The 23,743-nt window shown below is 44.2% G+C and overlaps 1 protein-coding gene across 2 annotated transcripts in view; it reads left to right on the top strand.

Annotated features, from left to right (window-relative positions):
- DIS3L2 (DIS3 like 3'-5' exoribonuclease 2) overlaps positions 1 to 23,743 on the top strand; it is an 838,626-nt gene that overhangs the window by 265,264 nt on the left and 549,619 nt on the right. For both annotated transcript variants that reach the window (XM_063916542.1, XM_063916543.1), the window contains exon 7: positions 17,515 to 17,719. In XM_063916542.1, the coding sequence (XP_063772612.1) occupies positions 17,515 to 17,719 (205 nt within the window). The remainder of the gene's footprint in view (positions 1 to 17,514; positions 17,720 to 23,743) is intronic.

The raw sequence follows: 23,743 nt of genomic DNA, 5'->3' as shown, positions 1-23,743 counted from the left end.
TTCAAAGTTTCGGCCATTTCGATGGCAAGGCAAAGCGAAAACTAAAGAGGAGTCTAAGCAACCCCAGTCCAATAGATTGGCCAGGGGTAGGAAGCAATGGGCTATTAGAAAGCCAGCTTCCAAGCCTGAACAAAAACCATCAGCCTGAAGAGACGAGCCTCCGCCTGGAGGATTCCAGGGTTTGGGGCCGACTCCTTCATTTTGCACACATATGGCAACAGTCGACAACAGATGCTTGGGTGCAGAAGGTGGTATCTCAGTGGTATGGGTTCCCATTCTGGAGGCAGCCTCCTCAAAGATTTTTTTGCACCAGCCCGTCTCGTATAGAGTCGAAGGCCAATGCCCTGCAAGAAGCAGTCCAAAAATTACTGCAGTCAGGTGTGATTGTCCCAGTACCTCCATCACAAATGGGACAGGGGTTTTACTCCAATTTATTTCTGATCCAGAAGCCAAATGGGTCATTTCGACCAATTCTCAATCTGAAAATGTTAAACAAATACATTTGGATTTCAAGGTTCCACATGGAGACATTACGCTCCATAATGTTGGCTATGGAACCGGGAGATTACATGGTATCTCTGGATGTACAGGATGCTTGCCTACATGTGCCTATAGCACTGTCTCATCAGTGTTACCTCAGGTTTGCTATCCTCCAGGAACATTTTCAGTTCCAAGCCTTGCCCTTCGGGCTAGCAACAGCACCCAGGGTGTTTACCAAAATTATGGTGGTTATGGCAGCTTATCTCCGCAAGCAGGAGATGAGGATATTCCCATACCTAGACAACCTGTTAATCCTAGCACATTCGCAGGAGTTACTTTTGAGCCATCTTCAACAGACAGTTTGTTTACAGAGACACAGGGGGCTCATAAATTGGGAAAAGTTGTCTCTGAATCCGTCTCAGCGTATGGTTCATTTGGGGGCCATATTGGATTCAGGTCTACAGAGCGTTTTCTTACCAGAGAAAAAGATAGTCAAGGTGCAGGTCATGACTCGGGAAGCGTTGCACACCCAGACAATGTCAGTCCATGCAGCAATGTGATTGTTGGGTCTGATGGTATCAACCTTCGACATGGTGGAATATGCGCAATTCCACTCCAGGCCATTACAGCATCTTATTTTGACCAAATGGAACGGAAATCATCAGACAATAAAAAAGCAGATGATAAAGTTTCCAGTAAACGTAAAAAGCTCTCTAGCGTGGTGGCTACAGACAGACCATTTAAACAAGGGGAGACCCTTTTGGATAAAAGAATGGCAAGTCCTAACAACAGATGCCAGTTTTCAAGGCTGGGGTGCGGTACTCGAAAGCCTTTGGTTCCAGGGAAAATGGACCATAAGGGAAAGTCGCCTGCCAATAAATCTGTTGGAAATAAGGGCCATTTATATGGCTCTAGTTCAGGCAAAGGACAGTCTGCAAGGAAGACCGGTCCAGATTCGCTCAGACAATGCGACAGCAGTAGCGTACCTCAATCATCAAGGAGGAACTCACAGCAAGAGACTGATGGAGGAAGTAACTCCCATTCTAAGATGGGCAGATCTCCATCTCCCAGCATTGTCAGCAGTGTTTGTCCCAGGTGTACTGAACTGGGAAGCGGATTTTCTCAGTCGACACACCATTCAGGAAACCGAATGGGCATTACAACCAGAAGTGTTTCAGACAATAGTGAACAGATGGGGTCTACCAGAGATCGATCTCATGGCGTCTCGTCTAAACAACAAAGATCCGAGGTACAGATCAAGAACAAAGGATCCCGGAGCGGTCCTTGTAGACGCACTGTCAGTAGAATGGAAATTTCATCTGGCGTATCTGTTCCCTCCAATATCTGTTACCCAGAGTAGTGAGAAAAATAAAGCAAACAAAGGGAGCCATAATTCTAATAGCTCCAGCTTGGCCAAGAAGGCATTGGTACACAGATCTACTGAGAATGTCTGTGGAAGCACCGATACTGCTCCCTCAACGTCCAGATCTGCTAATGCAGGGTCCTTGTTGTCACAGCCATCTGGATCGTCTGTTTTTGACGGCGTGGCTGTTGAAACCTCTATCTTAGAAGCTAAAGGATTTTCAAAACAAGTAATCCAAACTATGCTTAGAGCAAGAAAGCCTTCTTCAGCTCGTCTTTATCATCGAATATGGCAAGCCTATATTCATTGGTGTACTGAAAAAAGTTTGAATCCAAGATCTTTTAAAGTATCCAGGATTTTGGATTTCCTTCAAGCAGGATTGGATAAGGGTTTGAAAGTAGCTTCCTTGAGAGTTAAAGTATCAGCGTTACCTGTGTGGTTTTAGTGAAAGATTGCTGATTTACAGGATGTACGTACTTTCTTTCAGGGAGTTGTACATATTCAACCTCCATTTGTTCCTCCTGCAGCTCCCTGGGATTTGAATGTAGTTCTTAAATTCCTTCCGGTACCTCCGTTTGAACCACTTAAGACAGCAGATCTTAAATGGTTGACGGCTAATGTACGCTCTCTACTGGCAATGGCCTCAGCTAGAAGAGTATCAGATTTAGGAGCGCTGTCGTGTATGTCTCCTTTCCTAAGTTTTTTTCCAGATAGAGCAGTTCTTAGAACTAGATCTGGTTATCTGCCGAAGGTGGTTTCAAAGTTTCACCTTAACGAAAAGATTGTAGTACCAGCATTTCAGGTATCGGGACTTTCTGCAGGAGAAGCGTCGCTGGACCTAGTCCGAGCATTAAGAATCTATATAGATCGTACTAGTGCCATCAGAAAAACAGATTCTTCCTGCATTTTCTACGGATTTCATAGAAGAGGATGGCCTGCTAGTAAACAGACGCTGGCAAGATGGCTCCGAATGGTAATATCAGAAGCTTATTCTCATGCAGATCTCCCTACTCTGGCTAATGTCTCTGCTCACTCTACACGTAAGGTAGGTCCTTCATGGGCAGCACAACAGGGTGTTTCAGCAGAACAGATTTGTAAGGCAGCCACATGGTCTTCCATAAACACATTCATCAGACATTATGCCTTGGATACTTTTGCCTCTCGTGACGCAGACTTCGGATGAAAGGTCCTCCTGTGTAATCAGGAGCGTCCCCACCACTAAAACTGGCTTTGGGAATCCCAATGTTATCCTGTGGATGAAATCGTGGGACTGACGAGTGCTTGGATCCTTTGAGCCCTCAAAGGATCCAAGCACTCGTCAGTCCCACGATTTCATCCATTTGCATCTCCAATCTCTGCCGGAATCGATCCACTCGATCTAAAGCCACCTGCATTGGTCTCGCTTGCCATACGGGTACCGTGGCCAGCAGTCGATCTATCTGGAATCCACGGCGCTCAACTATCAATAGCACCACCGGGATCCATTTGGAGGCGGCAGGGAATGAGTTATCCTGCCACGTTGGTCCGGCAGGAGAACGGGAGGTCAAGCCGCTAGAACGAGCGGCGCCCGGTCCATGGTCAGTGCCGCTGGGACATCCGTGGAAGCGGTAAGCATTATAGCTCCGGCACACTGTCACAGTGAGAGAGTGACAGACGGAGCGTATGCACTTTATTTCAATACAATTCCAGCACGATACCTTCGTAGAGACTGTTTGTTTATCAGCAAGAGTACAATTGTTACACAGATTAAGGGAAATCATTCACTTTGGAAACTGCTACTAAAGTGTCACATGAAAATTCCATATCAAATCATCAGCCGTTAACATTTTGTAAAAGAACTGAAGGATCACTGGTTCTATTAAAGATCATATACCGGTCACTGTGTCATCTACTAGTGCACTAGTATTGTGGGACTATTATAATTCTATGCCTACTGTGGATTCTTTGTTGATTTGTATTCATTGAATATATCATTAGTTACAATTAATTCAACATTTTAACTTGATTGTGACTTAGCATATTTTATGATTAAATTTGTTTTCATACTAGTCCAGTCTGCTTGCGCTCTCTTTCTTCTTTTTTCTTTCAATTGTTCAGGGTTTGCTAATACCCTTTTCCCTTGAGAGCAGCAGGCATCATTTCAACACAGGCTCAGTAGGGCGCTTTTTATTTGGTTTATTTCTATTATCCTGTGGATAACCTGTGGACCCAGCCAGAGAAATAGACGTTATGGTAAGAACTTACCGTTGATAACGTAATTTCTCTTATGTCCACAGGTATCCACAGGGGTCCCACCCTGACGCACCTGATTTGAGGATCTTGACAATCGCTAAACCTCTCTTCCCTCTTGTATGGAAGGGTGTGCATGTGTGTTATTATCGCCTAAATAGGTTTCTACCTGATGCTTCTGCCTAATCGCTGTGGAAATAACTGATTTGACTGAGTCAGTGGGCGGAATTATATGGTGAAGCCCAGATGCATCTTGGGGGGCCAGAAAGCTCGTGACAGTTTGGTGCCATTTCCGCTGTCGCTCCGGCATATCCCAATGTTATCCTGTGGATACTTGTGGACATAAAAGAAATTACGTTATCAACGGTAAGTTCTTACCATAACGTCTTTTTAGCCTTAAGTCTCAATTCTACATCAGTTCATATCCAGAGACATTGGTGAATATAGACAAAGTATAAGTTTGTGTGTTGTTTCGCCCATAATACTTGTTTTCATATAAACCGTGTTTGGAGATTATTGCCTGTTCGCTTTCAGGACTGTTTTTGACATAACTGACAATCTGCATAGAGCACAATGTTTAACTCAATGTTGGGGGGCCTCTTTGAAAATATTGTTCTAATGATTCATAGCATCATGCCTATAAAAGTGTTGAACCCTTAATTTCCTGTGCATCTTATCATCTTATGGACTCTTATTAACATGATCGCGGTTCTGAGTTTATGAAGACTAGCACCTGCCCTTTAGAAAATCAAATTTGGTATGTAACAAGAATAAGTTGATGGCCTGAAAGCAAATTTTTATACCCATATTGTTTTATTGTGCTCCCTGCACATGAATAGAGTCTGTAAAGCATGCATGTTTTTTGTATGGGTAATAGATGGAGTAGAGTATGACTGGCATTTCTATTTGTTGTTGCAGCTTTATGGCTCCACTCTCTGTATTGCCATTTTGGTTTTTTTTATTTTTTATAAGCATTTAATTTTTAAGCCTATATGTATTGAAGTTAATTTTGATATAAAATAAACATGCTTTTATCAGACACTGGGGTACAAGATATAATGGTGTGCCAGTTAAACAGAATAGAATTCTTCACAATAAATCTAATACATCCTTCTTTCTACTTTATTTTTTCCCCTCTATAAACTGATTTTTAATCATGTAAACAATCTATGCCAGTGTTGGTGAATTTCCCAACTGCAAAACATATTGGTCAAACTTTGCTAACAGATGATTCATTTTGTATGAATAGGATGGTTCAGCATTTGGAGAGCTCCAATATGCTGAACCAATATGATTTTCCTGTCTGTCTCACGCTTTCCTTTCTCAGACCTGTGTTTGGAATTTACCAACACCAGTAAATCTACAATGCAGTGTCCTAAGTAGTAATTTGTGGGACGCTGTGGCAGGTTACCAGTATTTTGCATTAAGATGAAGGTGTTTTGATTGGAAAATAAACATACATTTTTCAATGAAACCAAATATCTTCATGTGTTATATAGAAATGTTGTGACAATTTATGCTGAATAATTACTTGACATGACTGTATGTTAAACTTAATCAAGTGCCTTCATTTCTACTTGACACTATATTTTCCACAGGCCATAATTACAATCGTTTTATAATAACAGTATGTCCTCTATCTGTACTACAGCTGTAATACTGGCGCTTGATCTTGCAGCGCATCCGCGTCCACTTCTCTTGCACATCTCTCCTAGGGAATACGGTCTTTAGGTCGACATGCGCTTTTCACTTTTTTTTTTTTTTTTTACTTTCATACTGTACGATCCACGTGGTCTACGATTGAGAATAGTCGTGTGAAGCGAACCATGCGAGGGGACACAGTGCACTAATTGGGGTTGCCTGTCACTTTATGAAGAAAACGACAGCAAAAAAAGTAAAAAAAAATCTTTTGTCGACCTTTTCCCATGTCAACCTTGTTCATGTCACCTAGTAACCATATCGACTTAATGCATGTCGACCTAATGACCCATACCCTCTCCTAGTAAGCTGTAACACACTCCTGAGGTTATGTTAACATGTAAAATACATTAACTTTCATTTATAGCCAAAACCATTTTAGTATTTTATTTCCATGTTGCATTTTAGCAAGGTGCAAAAATGCATTACTGCTAATTTCAGCACTCTGTGCACGTATTACCATGTCTTAAAGCTTCAATATACAGCCATATTAAGTTATTTTAACAATTCCCTGTCATACCTGCCCAAGCTAAAATGCAGAGTAGTTCCTCCAAAGGAGGTACAAAATAAATGTATCTCTCTCTCTCCTTATCTCTCTCTCTCTCTCTCTATATATATATATATATATATATATATATATATAATTTATCTATAATATTTTATTATTATACACTAGCTGAATGCCTGTGGTATGCTGAAGAATTTCAAGTATTTCCGTGCATGTAACATTAATTTTGAAGGACTTCCTGGCAAACTACATTTTTAGTCTTTCCTCCAGGCTGGAGGAGGAGCTGACTCTGGAACAGGCAACATACAACTGGCCATGGGAGAAGCAGTCACTCCTCAGCTCCACATCAGCCACTTTCAAACTCTGCCCCATGCCTTTGTTAATGGTCATGGCGTAGCAGACCTTTATCGGGAACTACAATATAGGAACAAGGGTACAGGTGCACAATACACCATTAACTTTTAATTATAACAACCATCATATCCGATGTTCTTGGCATATATTGGCAATATATGAGCCTGCCCACTTGCTTCACAGTAACCTTGTCGGACAGGTCCCTAACATTATAGGGGTTCACCTCTGGGGTGCAGAGCACCCCAAATCACTCCAGCCATACCACCACAGGGCATCCCACAAATTAGAGATTAAAGTGAGAAATCAGTGTTAAACAAGTGAGTGAAGTTGCTGAGTGTTAGAGTACAGCAGTAAGGTGTCAGAGTGTTAGAAAGTGAGGTTAGCTGATCAGTGTTACAAGTGTAAAAGATATGTGAAAAATACTACATAAATAAAAACACAGGGTGTTATAGGTGTTAGAAACAAGTATAAGATGGTGATGCCCCAAAGTGGCCCAGCCAGAGTAATCATAGGAGCTCCATGTCTCAAAAATTCACCCCCAAAATGACTTTCTATATAATTGAAAGGATCTTGCCTATGGATTGTGTGCAGGTCGGGAACTGCAGCCGTTTGAACTGGAAATGGTAGTCTGACAGGATCAGGGGAATTCTCTGAATGAAGACAGTTTCTCCCTGGCTGACGCCTGTGAATATTGGGGGTAATTCCAAGTTGATCGCAGCAGGAATTCTGTTAGCAATTGGGCAAAACCATGTGCACTGCAGGGGAGGCAGATATAACATGTGCAGAGAGAGTTAGATTTGGGTGTGGTGTGTTCAATCTGCAATCTAATTTGCAGTGTAAAAATAAAGCAGCCAGTATTTACCCTGCACAGAAATAAAATAACCCACCCAAATCTAACTCTCTGCAAATGTTATATCTCCCCCCCCCCCCCCCTGCAGTGCACATGGTTTTGCCCAACTGCTAATTTCCTGCTGCGATCAACTTGGAATTACCCCCATTGTCTCTTCAGTTACATGTTTATGCAGAGTCTTCACCTGCAGCCTGGTACCATTGTGCAGTTTGGATGGATTGAAGTTGCATAAAAGCATTATGGTGGCGCCAACTTTGAGATAGAGTACATGGGGGCAGATGTATTAACCTGGAGAAGGCATAAGGATGTGATAAACCAGTGATGTGTGCAAGGTGATAAAGGCACCAGCCAATCAGCTCCAATATGTAAATTAACAGTTAGAATCTGATTGGCTGGTGCCTTTATCACCTTGCACATATCACTGGTTTATCACTTCCTTATGCCGTCTCCAGGTTAATACATCTGCCCCATTGTGTGGTTTTCCAGATGGGTTCAGAGTATGCAGAAACTCTACAGGGTAATGAATGGTGTCCTCCACCACTGAATCAGCCGACTCGTACCTAACCATATTAGTTGCCAGCTTCCACAACAGAGTGTTGTTAATTGCGGAGTCATTTGTTGGAGCGAATATAACCCTCTCCCTCAGCCAGCAGATGCTTTTACCTCCATTCTCATTCAAGGCTAGGTAGATCCTTTCAGTCAAAGTGTTCAAGTTGTAGACTAAATCGCAGAGGTTTTCCAGAATATGTACTCTTCATCCCCCCCCCCCCAACCCCTCCAACAACTTGCCGTCCCCTATTTTTAGAAGAAATTCAAAAAACTCCTCTGCTTTCAAGTAACCTTTTAGGTGCACTCGCATGTTCCTCAAGGAAAGGATGTTCACTCTTGGCAATAAGTAGAATGACTTCGATGGCGTGTGTCCCCTGTGGCATAACAGGTACTTAGGCACCTTATTGCATACAAACGTTACCAAATTAACAAACGTAAATCTTATCTGGATTAAGAGAAGAATTTATAAAAAATAATTTGACAAATCCCTTCTTAGTGGGTGCCTATGTCACAAAATGAAGCTATTGTCCAATTTCAAGTTCCTTGTCCTCAAGGTTCTGGAGATTTCGTGATGGGTCAGTGGGTCAGCCAGTGGTATTTGGCTTCTATCTATCGATCGATCGATCGCATTTCACATGATGGCAAGAAGTATCTAGTGACTGCATGTTAATCACTGCCCACATTCCTAGGAATACATATTATGATCTTTTCAATCCCTTTCCAGTGATTGTTGAGCTTAGATAATTGAATATGGTGTAGGTGCAAAGTACATTGCATTAGACGTCTGACTTTTTTCATTTGTGAATGTGAAAGCACAGCAAAGAAAGCACGTTTTTAAATTATTATTTTTTTTTCATCATTTAAGATTTATTAGAGTTAATATGAAGTCGGTAAGTGAATTTAATTTCTGTGTTTTCAGAATGAGTGTAATCTGATAGGATTGGCTTTCCTTTCTAGAATGCCAGTGAACTTAAAATATCCTAATTTCCTCTGTTTGCTGACCTGTAAGACTTCCTAGTAGCTAGCTTTCCAACCAGCACCTGCTGCCTAAAACCTGATAGATGTACAACTGAATCTCCTGCTCTGACAGCTGTGTCTTTGGCGAAATGGAGATGTTAAGTGCCAGTTGACTTGGTTCCAGCATAGGTGTTAATTACCTCTGTTGCTGAGGCTGTTGCGATTATTACTTAGAGATGTTCCACTATTTTGAATTGAAAACAATCACCTCTCGTTTCAAGATAGGTCAAGTTGACTGCACACATGGCAGCCAACATATGTAGTGTTGCGTAGGTTTTGAAATCTTAAAAAGTCTGTAAATAAACTGCCCAGCTCCCATTTATTTTCCACTGCCTAAAATTAGTAGCCTGTGCCTTTTCTTAAATGATGTTTGTGTTTAGCACACACCTGTCTATGCCACTTTATTTCTTTATAGCTCAAGGTTTAAAAACCTTCATTGCTAGTGTCCAATAATCTATTTAAAATCATTTAAATTTGAATTCAGACCAGTTAAGGCTCAGGGGTGAATTCAGTCACTGAAAAAAAACGTGCATTTACCGCGAATGGCGAAACGCACCTGTTCAGTTGTCTGCGAAAACAGTTTTGCAGTAATTTTATCACAAATTTCAATTCACCAACTGAGCAGATGATAAACATGGGGAAAATCCCTATTTCTCTTACTTCCTAGAGGATGCTGGGGACTCCGTAAGGACCATGGGGATAGACGGGCTCCGCAGGAGACATGGGCACTTTAAGAAAGACTTTAGATCTGGGTGTGCACTGACTCCTCCCTGTATGCCCCTCCTCCAGACCTCAGTTTGATACTGTGCCCAGAGGAGATGGGTGCACTACAGGGAGCTCTCCTGAACTTCCTGACAAAGTATATTTGTTAGGTTTTTTATTTTCAGGGAGCCTGCTGTCAACAGACTCCCTGCATCGAGGGACTGAGGGGAGAGAAGCAGACCTACTTCTGTGAGTTTCAAGGCTCTGCTTCTTAGGCTACTGGATACCATTAGCTCCAGAGGGAGTCAGAACACAGGTCTCACCCTGGAGTTCGTCCCGGAGCCGCGCCGCCGTCCTCCTCACAGAGCCGGAAGATGGAAGCCGGGGGAGTATGAGAAGAAAAGAAGACTTCAGAGGCGGCAGAAGACTTCATGATCTTCACTGAGGTAACGCACAGCGATAGATATATATATATCCCCCGCCAGTTTTTCTGTATATTTGAGCGGGCTTCTCCCCCAGCACACACCAGCGCCATTTTCTGCACAGCGCTGAGAGGAAGCTCCCCGGACTCTCCTCTGCTTAATCCACGGTGAAAGAGGGTTTTGAAGAAGAGGGGGGCACATAATTGGCGCATTTATAAATTACAACAGCGCTACTGGGTAAACATATAATTATATAGTGTTTTTTCCTGGGTCATATAGCGCTGGGGTGTGTGCTGGCATACTCTCTCTGTCTCTCCAAAGGGCCTTGTGGGGGAACTGTCTTCAGATAAGAGGATTCCCTGAGTGTGTGGTGTGTCGGTACGCGTACAGACATGTCTGAGGTAGAAGGCTTTCAGGAGGAGGAAGAGGTAAAAATGAATGAGGTGTCTCCGTTGACAACGCCGACACCTGACTGGATGGATATGTGGAATGTTTTAAGTGCTAATATTAATTTATTGCACAAAAGATTAGACAAAGCTGAAGCTAGGGTACAGTCAGGGACTCAACCCATGCCTGCTCCTATGTCGCAGGGACCTTCGGGGTCTCAAAAGCGCCCACTATCCCAAATTGTTGACACAGATACCGACACGGATTCTGACTCCAGTGTCGACTACGATGATGCAGAGTTGCAGCCAAAATTGGCTAAATGTATTCGATATATGATTATTGCAATAAAATATATGTTTTGCATTTCACAGAGGAACACGAGGGTACACATGTATAAGGGAAAGAAACCTGAGGTAACTTTTCCCCCCTCACATGAGTTGAACGAATTATGTGAAAAAGCTTGGGAATCTCCAGACAAGAAACTGCAGATTCCCAAAAGGATTCTTATGGCGTATCCTTTCCCGCCAACGGACAGGATACGGTGGGATTCCTCCCCTAGGGTAAATAAAGCAAAGCATTGACACGCTTATCCAAAAAGGTAGCGCTACCATCCCAAGATACGGCTACCCTCAAGGATCCTGCGGACCGCAAGCAGGAGGTTTCCTTGAAGTCCATTTACACACATTCTGGTACCTTACTCAGACCGGCGATTGCGTCGGCATGGGTTTGTAGCGCGGTAGCAGCATGGACAGATACCTTATCAGCGGAAATTGAGACCCTAGATAAGGATACCATTTTATTGACCCTAGGGCATATAAAAGATGCTGTCCTATATATGAGAGATGCTCAAAGAGACATTAGTCTACTGGGTTCTAGAATCAACGCTATGTCGATTTCTGCTAGACGAGTCCTATGGACCCGTCAATGGACAGGTGATGCCGACTCAAAGAGGCATATGGAGGTATTACCTTACAAGGGTGAGGAATTGTTTGGATAAGGTCTCTCGGACCTGGTCTCCACAGCTACAGCCGGTAAATCAGATTTTTTGCCTTATATTCCCTCACAGCCTAAGAAAGCGCCACATTATCAAATGCAGTACTTTCGATCACAAAGAAACAAGAAAGTACGAGGTGCGTCCTTTCTTGCCAGAGGTAAGGGCAGAGGAAAAAAGCTGCACAACACAGCTAGTTCCCAGGACCAGAAGTCCTCCCCGGCCTCTACAAAATCCACCGCATGACGCTGGGGCTCCACTGAGGGAGTCCGCCCCAGTGGGGGCACGTCTTCGACTTTTCAGCCACATCTGGGTTCACTCACAGGTGGATCCCTGGGCGATAGAAATTGTCTCCCAGGGTTACAAGCTGGAATTCGAAGAGGTGCCCCCTCGCCGGTTTTTCAAATCGGCCCTACCAACTTCTCCCCCAGAAAGGGAGATAGTGTTAAATGCAATTCACAAATTGTATCTTCAACAGGTGGTGGTCAAGGTTCCCCTGCTTCAACAAGGAAGGGGATATTACTCGACCCTGTTTGTAGTCCCGAAACAGCCTAGAAGGGGAAGGGGGGGATTTATGGTATCTATGGACATAAAGGATGCATACCTTCATGTTCCCATTTATACACCTCATCAGGCGTACCTAAGATTTGCGGTACAGGATTGTCATTACCAATTTCAGACGTTGCCGTTTGGTCTCTCCACGGCCCGAGAATTTTCACCAAGGTAATGGCGAAAGCAAGGTGTCACAATTATCCCGTACTTGGACGATCTCCTCATAAAAGCGAGATCAAGAGAGCAGTTGCTGAACAGCGTATCACTTTCACTGAAGGAGTAACGGCAACACGGCTGGATTCTCAATATCCCCAAGTCGCAGTTGGTTCCTACGACTCGTCTGACTTTCTTGGGCATGATTCTGGATACGGACCAGAAAAGGGTTTATCTTCCGATAGAAAAGGCCCAGGAACTCATGACTCTGGTCAGGAACCTATTGAAACCAAAACAGGTGTCAGTGCATCACTGCACTCAAGTCCTGGGAAAGATGGTGGCATCATACGAGGCTATTCCCTTCGGCAGGTTCCATGCGAGGATCTTCCAATGGGACCTACTGGACAAGTGGTACGGGTCACATCTACAGATTCATCAGTTGATCACCCTATCCCCCAGGGCCAGGGTATCTCTCCTGTGGTGGCTGCAGAGTACTCACCTTCTAGAGGGCCGCAGGTTCGGCATTCATGACTGGATCCTGGTGACCACGGATGCGAGTCTCCGAGGTTGGGGAGCAGTCACACAGGGAAGAAATTTCCAAGGTCTTGGGTCAAGTCAGGAGACTTGTCTTCACATCAACGTCCTGGAACTAAGGGCCATATACAACGCTCCACGGCAAGCGGAGACCTTACTTCGCGACCAACCAGTTCTGATCCAGTCAGACAACGTCACCGCAGTAGCTCATGTAAACCGCCAAGGCGGCACAAGGAGCAGAGCGGCAATGGCGGAAGCCACCAGAATTCTTCGCTGGGCGGAGAATCATGTAAGCGCACTCTCAGCAGTGTTCATTCTGGGAGTGGACAACTGGGAAGCAGACTTCCTCAGCAGACACGACCTGCATCCAGGAGAGTGGGGACTTCATCAGGAAGTCTTCGCACAGATTGCAAGTCGGTGGGGACTGCCCCAGATAGACATGATGGCGTCCCGCCTCAACAAAAAGCTACAGAGGTATTGCTCCAGGTCAAGAGACCCTCAGGCAGTAGCTGTAAACGCCCTAGTGACACCGTGGGTGTTCCGGACTGTCTATGTATTTCCTCCTCTTCCTCTCATACCCAAGGTGTTGAGAATAATAAGAAAAAGAGGAGTGAGAACAATCCTCATTGTTCCAGATTGGCCACGAAGGACCTGGTATCCGGATCTGCAGGAAATGCTCACAGAAGATCCGTGGCCTCTTCCTCTAAGACAGTACCTGTTACAACAGGGGCCTTGTCCGTTCCAAGTCTTACCGCGGCTGCGTTTGACGGCATGGCGGGTGAACGCCGGATCCTAGCGCAAAAGGGTATTCCGGATGAGGTCATTCCTACGCTGATAAAGGCTAGGAAGGACGTGACAGCTAAACATTATCACCGTTTATGGCGAAAATGTGTCTTGGTGTGAGGCCAGAAATGCTCCTACGGAAGAATTCCATCTGGGCCGCTTACTTCACTTCATACAAACTGGAGTGATTATGGGCCTAAAATTTAGGCTCCATTAAGGTTCAGATTTCGGCCTTATCCATTTTCTTTCAAAAAGAATTGGCTTCTCTTCCAGAAGTACAGACGTTTGTGAAGGGAGTGCTGCATATTCAGCCTCCTTTTGTACCTCCGGTGGCACCTTGGGACCTAAACGTGGTGTTGAGTTTCCTTAAGTCCCACTGGTTTGAACCACTTAAAACGGTGGAGTTGAAATATCTCACTTGGAAAGTGGTCATGTTGTTAGCCTTGGCTTCGGCTAGGCGAGTGTCGGAATTGGCGGCTTTGTCTCATAAAAGCCCCTATCTAGTTTTCCATATGGATAGAGCGGAATTGCGGACCCGTCCTCAATTCTTGCCTAAGGTGGTGTCATCTTTTCATATGAACCAACCTATTGTGCTGCCTGTGGCTACGCGAGACTTGGAGGATTCAGAGTTCCTTGATGATGTAGTCAGGGCTTTGAAAATTTACGTGGCCAGAACGGCTAGAATCAGAAAAACAGAAGCACTGTTTGTCCTATATGCGGCCAACAAGGTTGGCGCCCCTGCTTCAAAGCAGACTATTGCTCGCTGGATCTGTAACACGATTCAGCAGGCGCATTCGACGGCTGGATTGCCGTTACCAAAATCTGTTAAGGCCCATTCCACTAGGATGGTGGGCTCATCTTGGGCGGCTGACCAAGGGGTCTCGGCACTGCAACTATGCCGAGCTGCTACTTGGTCGGGTTCAAACACCTTTGCAAAGTTCTATAAGTTTGATACCCTGGCTGAGGAGGACCTCCTGTTTGCTCAATCGGTGCTGCAGAGTCATCCGCACTCTCCCGCTTGTTTGGGAGCTTTGGTATAATCCCCATGGTCCTTACGGAGTCCCCAGCATCCTCTAGGACATAAGAGAAAATAAGATTTTAAACCTACTGGTAAATCTTTTTCTCGTAGTCCGTAGAGGATGCTGGGCGCCCGTCCCAAGTGCGGACTACTTCTGCAAGACTTGTATATAGTTATTGCTTGCATAAGGGTTATGTTATAGTTTTCATCGGTCTTCGACTGATGCTATGTTGTTGTCATACTGTTAACTGGTTAGTATATCACAAGTTATACGGTGTGATTGGTGTGGCTGGTATGAATCTTGCCCTTGGATTAACAAAATCCTTTCCTCGTACTGTCCGTCTCCTCTGGGCACAGTTTCTCTAACTGAGGTCTGGAGGAGGGGCATAGAGGGAGGCGCCAGTGCACACCCAGATCTAAAGTCTTTCTTAAAGTGCCCATGTCTCCTGCGGAGCCCGCCTATCCCCATGGTCCTTACGGCGTCCCCAGCATCCTCTACGGACTACGAGAAAAAGATTTACCGGTAGGTTTAAAATCTTATTTTTAAGTTGATGTCTGTCTGAATTTGGTGCTAAACTTCTGGGGCACACCTCTGAATGACTAATTAGGCACTTACAAGTTTTTTATTTAATTGGCCAATAATGACGTCACTTTTGGGGTAAAAAGTGCAAAATGATGGCTATTGGGGTGCTTTATGAGTGGGACAAGCATTTTCAGGTGGGAGTAATCTGTGTTTCCACTTTTTTTTTTTTTTTTTTAAATACCCCTAATACTTTAACCTCAAATGAAATGAGAGCACGTATTTTGCTGAAAAAGTAGCTTTCTATGATTTTTGTCCCAATTTAAGTACCAGAAATACTTTTATTATAACCAATAATAAACTTCTATGCTTTTATCCAGTGTTTAGGTTTTTTCACTTTTTCGTTTTCGGCACTATTTTTTTGCGGTAATCCCCTATTTGCTATTGAAATAAAATTGAATACACACATTGCAGGAGCACACATGAGGTAATTTCATGGTAAAAAAGATTCAATTGCGGCATATTACCGCGATTTCGCTGCTAATTGATATTCCCCATAGTATTAGTCTTGGATCCCCCACATACTATGTTAATGGTCCTCATTGATTAAACTAGCACTGTCCCCACGTAAACACACTGGTAGCCTCATTCAAACTGGTCATACAATTTACATGTGTAACTACCCTATGGCTGTGTATCTGCTGTGCAGTAGTGGTAATAGGAGTGTCCTAATAGACGGGTAGTGTCATTTTGGTTCCCCAGGGATTCTTTGGGCAAGGCACATCTGAGGCTACCATCACAGCAATCCCAAGTAGCAAACTTAAATTCTCTCTGCCTGCAAAAAAAAAAAAAAAATTAAAGCATTGAATATTGATCAGAAAACCTTGTAAAAATAGTAACTTCAAACACAGTTGAGAGTTCCGCTTACAGATGGAGCCACACTAATCGTGGCTCCGTCTTGGACTAGGTGCGCCCCGGGAACGAATGGGACGCACGTGTGTCGTAGACGCGCACTTGTCCCATTCACTTTGAATTGGAGCGTCTGTGTACGCTCGGCGGAGAGAGTGACACCAAAATGCCTGTTCCTCCGCAGTGACAGGAACCGGGTGCTGCAGTGTGACATTCTCCTGCAGAGGAGGAGCCAGCAGCACAGGCACTAGTCTCTGGGGATAGCCCAGAATCTCCCGGAATGCAGACATGCTCCTGGAGTGATGCGGTCAAGATTTTCTTTGAGGCCATGCCCCCATTTCGGGCACACACTGCTCTGGCTTGTGCATGTGGGGGGGGGGGATGTGAAGTGTGCACCGGGTGTCACATCAATTAAACCCTTATTCTGCACCACAAATATGCATGTCATTATCGGCCAAATAAAGCTAATTAAGAACATGCAAGTAATGATTGCTGTAAGGGAGGGTGGGGGGAGGACCTGAATTTCCTACCTTTTTTTAAAATAGGGGTTTTCAAAACCTTTTCATCCGCTGTTAGAAAAAGATTGCGTAAAACCATATGTGTAAAAGTGTGGGATTTTTGTTGTGTGTTTTTTTTTTAATAAAGTGGTCTGTGTTCAAACTGTCTGACCTAACGTGTAACCCTTTTCTTTGTTTCTGAAAACTACAGAACTGTTAAGTGTGTGTTTTATAGGGGTTTTCTTTTCCAAAAAGCTCGGACACTGGGGGTCATTCCGAGTTCGCTCGTTATTTTTTTCTCGCAACGGAGCGATTAGTCGCTAATGCGCATGCGCAATGTCCGCAGTGCGATTGCGCCAAGTAAATTTGCTATGCAGTTAGGTATTTTACTCACGGCATTACGAGGTTTTTTCTTCGTTCTGGTGATCGTAATGTGATTGACAGGAAGTGGGTGTTTCTGGGCGGAAACTGCCCGTTTTATGGGTGTGTGTGAAAAAACCCTACCGTTTCTGGGAAAAACGCGGGAGTGGCTGGAGAAACGGAGGAGTGTCTGGGGGAACGCTGGGTGTGTTTGTGACGTCAAACCAGGAACGGCAAGCACTGAACTGATCGCACTGGCAGAGTAAGTCTCGAGCTACTCAGGAACTGCACAGAGAAGTCTTTAGTTCGCAATTTTGATAAGCTAAGATTCACTCCCAGTAGGCGGAGGCTTAGCGTGTGCAAAGCTGCTAAAGCAGCTTGTGAGCGAACAACTCGGAATGACCCCCACTGCCTGCATTAGTATTATCAGCTACATTGCACATGTGAGATGTTCCCTGTTTCTTCTGTCTACCAACATTTCCTTTTGTTTTACTCGCTGGTTTTAGGCTTCTTTTCAGCGGAATTGAATCCTATCTGACTATGGTAAAAATGTGACAATAGGATTTATTTATTTTGTTAGTGTATTTATACGTTAGTTTATCAGATATAAATGAATCATCTTTTGTATTTGGGCACAGGTATTAAAACCAGAAGTCGCTGATGGCGTAAGAGCATCGTTTTCGCCTGCTTTGAAAGATACAGTACAACAGACTACAGCTATAAATGTCTTAGAGGGTGCTGGGAGCCCAGATCTCATCATAGAGGCACAGTTTGACAGTGGCGCCGAGGAAGAGAGTTGTAATAGATTAGCTAGTGATGTGACGAGGCTTTCTCTTGGAAATGGTGAGTAGATCATACTGTCCTTATTGCTAATAGTCTCCTGTAAAGCAATTGCTTTAGTGCCCCCACCCCCACATGCAAGCACACACATTTTAATTATCCAAAAACAACTGAAATTAAACAAGGTCATTTGTATTGCAGGAGCATACATCTATTCGTATCTACAGTATTTTTTTCAAATTGTAGGGGGCCTAATCGATATACGTGTACATATAATATGATATTGTAAATTATTATGTTTGTAAATTATTATGGTTATAACTGTAGTTTAACATGTATCTTTCGGAAACATTAGACTTCATGACTATTAAACTATGATTATCTTGATACAATAGCACCTGTCAAGGAGTTGGATATATTGGTCAGCAAGTGAACACTCAGCTCTTAGTTGATGTGTTGGAAGCAGTAAGTATAGGGATGCGTGAGGATCTGAACAACTTTGACTAAGGCCAAATTGCGATGGCTAGACTGGGTCAGGGTATCTCCAAAACAGCAGGTTTTGTGGGGTGTTCCTGGTATGCAGGGGTTAGTACCTGCCAAACGTGGTCCAAGGAAGAAGCCGCCGGTGAACCTGCGACAGGGTCATGGGCATCTAAGACTAATTGGTGCTCGTGAGGAGCCAAGATCTATCTGTCTGGGTAGATTCCACACTAGAGCTATTGCAACGCAATTTGTGGAAAAAGTTACGCTGGCCATACACCATAAGATTTTCTTTCTAACCAACCAACTATTTGGCAGTTTGGAAAGAATCTATTAATGTATGGGATCAAAGGACAGTTGACCATTTGCGCCTGGACAGCAGACAAAAACAATTGTTCAAACTGGTTGATTTACATCAAACCGATTTAACAAATGTCTGACCTTTTCTCCTGCAGGGTCCACAGGGTATCCACAGGATACATTGGTATATAGTGTAGCGACAGTGGATTTACACCAAACAGTCAAAGCTTTTCGGCCTCCCGGCATGCAACGGGCCCGTCCATATATCCCCCCTCCTAGCTCAGGCAAATCAGTTTTTTTATACCAGCAGGTCCAGCAGACGTTACCAGGCTGTGGCCGGAGCACGGGGAGAAGGTTAGGCATCGGTTCTGCTTAGAGGGGGAACGCGGACACAGCTGCACTGTTTTGGGAGGAGACTACCAAGCTGACACGGTGCCACCGAGAGTGCACCATCGCTAGGCCTTAGGGATCATAGGCTCCAGGGGTTTAGTATGAGGCCGCGATCCCTAGAGTTGATGTCAGCAGTGGGGTCGCCCCTCCCCCCTGGTTCATGACCAGTTTCCTCCGAGTATCCCGCCATAAACAGTTTTTCACGCTTCTGTCGGAGACACTGTGTACTCGGGACCCAGTCGCAGCATAGGCGGCTGTGTGGCTGGTGCGTCAGTGTTCACTTGGGCATCTGTGTTCACTATAGGTTCACGGAGAAATTGTGTACACTAGTAGTGTCTGGATCCACTCAGCATTCGCAAATGTATTGATCGGTCCTGGAAGTGAGGTGAGTCTCCCTGTGTCCCACTCTGCTGAGCGGGTAATACAACACTAAGTCTCTATCTACCTTTTGAGTATGAATAATTAGATAAAGTGCCTGATGCATACGAGTCTGATAGCTATTGCTGTGGTTTTCTTTTGCTGTGCAACTGAATACGTTTAAAACTCCTATATAAGGTAATGCAGTAATATGTTTCTCCTACATACTTGTAATGTATTTATAGTTGACTATGTGCTCATATTGCTTATTATACTAATGTATAACCTGTGACTGATTGCTAGTGTGATTGCTGACTTTACTATTCCGTCATTTTTACTGTGTATCCGATCCTCAATGCTGGTGTAAAGCAGAGTAGGGTCGGATTGTATGCCACTTAACTAAATTTAAGGTGATTACAGTCACAAATTGTGTAATAACACTGTAAGGTGTGTTATTTATTGATCATGTCACAAAGCGGCAAGGTTGAGGAAAAGAATCTTTCCACAGCAGCACCAACACTCATTTCATGTGGTCTTGCAGAGCTAGGTTAACCTATCATGACTGAGTCAATGGGATTATGTGCAAAGTGGTTTAGTTGTCTCTAAAGCCTCTTAAGTAACCGTGGCAGGCACATGTTCTGGTTGAAACTTCATGGGCTACTTTGCACAGACATTATCCAATGTAGCTGAGCAGATAATGCCAGCTCCTATACCAGCGATAGGTTATCCTATTAACCATTACATGCAGGAATGGCAGCATCTTAACAAAGGCAGGCTGAAAGGCCGGTGGTAAGTATATCACATAGACATGATACAACATCTTCACAGTCTACACATGTTCAGCTGAGGACTCATTGCACTTCGGAAGGTCTCGGCTCAGTGGACATACCTGAGCAAATTAGTGCTATGTAAGCCATTCTATCCTCCGAAGCAGCAGAGCCTGTGTTAGAAACTAAGGCAGCTGTGTTTAAACGTCCCAAAACAGCTGATGGAAATTATGTTGGGTTACGCCCAGTTGGAAGTTAGAATTCCAGGAAATGAAATTCCAATTATCCTCATCCAGCTGGGGACTGTTTAAAAAAGAAGAGTGGCTCCCTAAGTAAATTCGCAGACCTTAGATTGCTGCGACAATCTACATTATTTTTGTTTTCAACATAAATAAATGATGTCACGGATAGGCGACTTGCTGGTTTTTCTAAAAAACATTTTTTATTTTTGTCTGGGACAATCATTAGACCAGCCTTGGCTTCAGCTCAATTAGAGCAGTGGCAGTTTGGGTTGATGCATTGAAAGGGAACTTTCAATGGCATCTAAAAAGCAAAAATTCTATATTGCATATCAAACAGGCAGTGATAATCTGACCTGGATATGGGTACAATTGACTTTCAGACAGCAGCTGCAACAGCAGCTCACACAGTGGGTTGGCTATGTACATGGTAAGTGGACTCAGAATCCAGGAAGGTTCTGGAGTCTTATCTTTGTTACTGGAAATATTATTTTGGTAAAGAATTAACGGTATTTGAAATCAGACTCCAAGAAAGTGAAGTTTCTTTTCACACAAAAAGTCAAGCCTAGTTTCTAGCTTTCTGGTCCTTTCGAAATCAAGGAAAAAAAAAAAAGGAAATGGCAAAAGGCAAACGGTCCCAATCCAACAAGTCTGGTAGGACAAAAAGGTATTGGGCTACCAGGGGACCGGTTTTTGAATCTGAAGATAAGCCATCAGCCTGATGGTGAGGGCCTCCACCTGGGGCGACCCAGGGTGGTAGGCTGATTTCTTCAGTTTGCACAGAGCTGGCAGCAGTCTACTACAGGTGACTGGGTGCAAAAAGCGGTACAGATGGGTCCATGTTTATCTTGACCTTTAATAGGATTAGCTGAGACTAGGCAGTCGGACTTAATCCCCTGCTGTATGGTTCTCTGTATTGTATTGCAGCTGAGAACAATAGATGAAGGGTTTATGTTAATAAACCATGTTGTTCCTAGGCGCAGCAAACTAGCCAAGATAACCGTGGACCTATCTGTATCTCGCAGTGTGATCTACAGCCAAACCACACTGGACATGCCCAATCTTATCTGATCTTGGAAGCTAAGCAGTGTTGGTCCTGGTTAGTACTTGGATGTTAAACCATCTGGTAATACCAAGTCCTGTAGGTGTTTTCAGGAAACACCCTCATTAAAAATTGTACTAACCCAATCTTCAGTGGAATCGAAGAATAGGGATTTGCAAGAGGCAGTTCAGGTGCTTCAGTCAGGAGTGATAATTCAGTTCCTCCTGCACAATAAGGACAAGGTTTGATTTCAACCTGTTTCTAGTCTAGAAGCCAAATGGGTCATTCCGGCCCATACTCCATTTCAAAGCACTGAACAAGTCCTTTGGTGTGCCTCAGGTTTCATATGGAGACTTTACATTCCATTATTTCTGCTATAGAGCAGGAAGATTTAGGTTATTCCAGAATATTTAGGCTGCCTATCCACATGTTCCTATAGCACTGTTCCATCAGAGCTATGTTAGGTTGCTTTCCTTCAGCCTCTACTTCAGGCCCTGCCATTTGGGCTGACCACGGCTCCCAGAGTATTAACCAAAATTATGGGAGTGATGGCATCTTATCTTTGTTAGCAGGAGATAAGTATTTTATAAAAACCTATACCTCGACGACTTAATAATCTTGGCACAGTCTCAGAAATTGTTCTGTCATCTGTAACAGACAACAGCTTGTTACAGAGATAGGGTTGGCTCATAAATTGGGTAAAGTCATTTCTGGTTCCGTCACATCAGATGACTCATTTGGGGGCTGTGTTGGAATTGGGTATTCAGAGAGTGATTACCTCTGAACAAAATATCCAAAATTCACTTAAGGATTCAGGAGTTACTACACAGTCAAATGGTATCCATTTACGTGGGAATGCATCTGAGGGTGTGATGGTGTAGACATTGAACATAATGGAGTATACTTAGTTACACTAGATACATCTGCAATATCTCATTTCCTAGCAGACAGGTTTTTCATCAGGCAATAAAAGCGCAGATGATGGTCTTCCTCTGGAAGTTAGGAGGTCAATAACTTGATGGTTATTGGTCATCCTATCCTGGACAAAAGTTGGCTCCTTTGGATATCAGAAGGCACCTCTGACAACGGATGCCAGCCTGTGTTGCTTCCAGAGGCAGTGGACCAAGGAAGAAATGTTGCCTTCCAATAAATATATTGAAACCTAGGGCCATATATATGGCATTTATCCAGGCAAAGAATATCCTTCTGATGAATCCAGATGGAACCTGCTCGGACATGCAATGGCATTGGCGTACCTCAACCATCAGGGAGGATCTCGCAGCCAAAACATAATGAAGAAGGTAGACCCCCTTCAGTTCACCCATCAAGCGAAATGGTGCGTTGAAGATGCTGTCAACCTGGGCCTGCACTACATTCTGCAGCATCTGGACACGCCCGGTACCTATGCAAGGGTCCTGTTTGTCGACTTCAGCTCAGCCTTCAATACAATCATACACAGCCTCCTCTACCCCAAACTTCTCCGCCAAGGGGTCCCAGAAGCTACCTGTTCCTGGATTGTAGACTTCCTGACAGATAGAAAACAGGTGGTCAAAGCGGGTGAGTTCTCCTCCCAAGCATTGTCCAACAGTACTGGGGCCCCTCAGGGCTGTGTCCTCTCACTCCTGCTCTTCTCTCATTATACCAACGACTGCTCCTCCGAGTCGCAGTCAGTTAAGATAATAAAATTCACACCACCGTTATCGGCCTCATAAAGAATGGGGACGAACCAGCGTACAGACGGGAAGTGGACCGGCTGGCCCAGTGGTGTAGCTGCAGCAACCTCAAGCTCAACCCACTTAAAACTGTCGAGATGGTAGTGGACTTTAGGAAGAAGCCAGTTGGAGTTCCCCAACTAATCATAGCTGACAGCGTGGTGTCGCTAGTGGACTCCTTCAAGTTCCTGGGGACCACAATCTCCAGAGATCTCAAATGGGGGCTCAATGCAAAGGCCATCATCGGAAAGGCACAGCAGAGGCTGTTCTTCCTAAGGCAACTTAAGAAGTTCAATATCCCACAGAAGCTCCTACTGTACTCTGCAATCGTAGAATCTGTGCTGTACTCCTCGATAATCGTCTGGTATAGTTCCGCCAGCGAGAGAGATAAACGCAGGCTCCAAAAAGTGGTCAGGTCTGCAGAGAAGATTATTGGAGCAGACCTTCCCTCTGTCCATGATCTGTATCTGTCTAGGGCCAAATAGAATCTAGAATAGTTAAGGACCCGCTTCACCCTAGTCACGGCACGCTCAACCCGCTGCCATCTGGCAGACGATACAGGGCCATCCGCACCAGATCCAACAGAAGCCTCAAAAGCTATTTTCCTCAAGCAGTCCACCTGCTGAACTCCTGACCATCCGACCCCCTGGTAGACCGCCAAGTCGCTCTACTCTATTTCTCTGCACGTAATGTTCACTCTGTTCCCTATGGTTCTTTTATCTGAAGGCTGCACATATCCAACCCCCCTTGTTTACTTGTTCTCTTCGTGTCTGCTGCGCTGTACACCGAAAACAAATTCC

The sequence above is a fragment of the Pseudophryne corroboree genome, chromosome 4 (assembly GCF_028390025.1).
Source record: "Pseudophryne corroboree isolate aPseCor3 chromosome 4, aPseCor3.hap2, whole genome shotgun sequence".
Lineage (NCBI taxonomy): Eukaryota > Metazoa > Chordata > Amphibia > Anura > Myobatrachidae > Pseudophryne > Pseudophryne corroboree.
The sequence above is the reverse complement of the archived record's forward strand: the minus strand, read 5'-3'. Positions and strand labels throughout refer to the sequence as shown.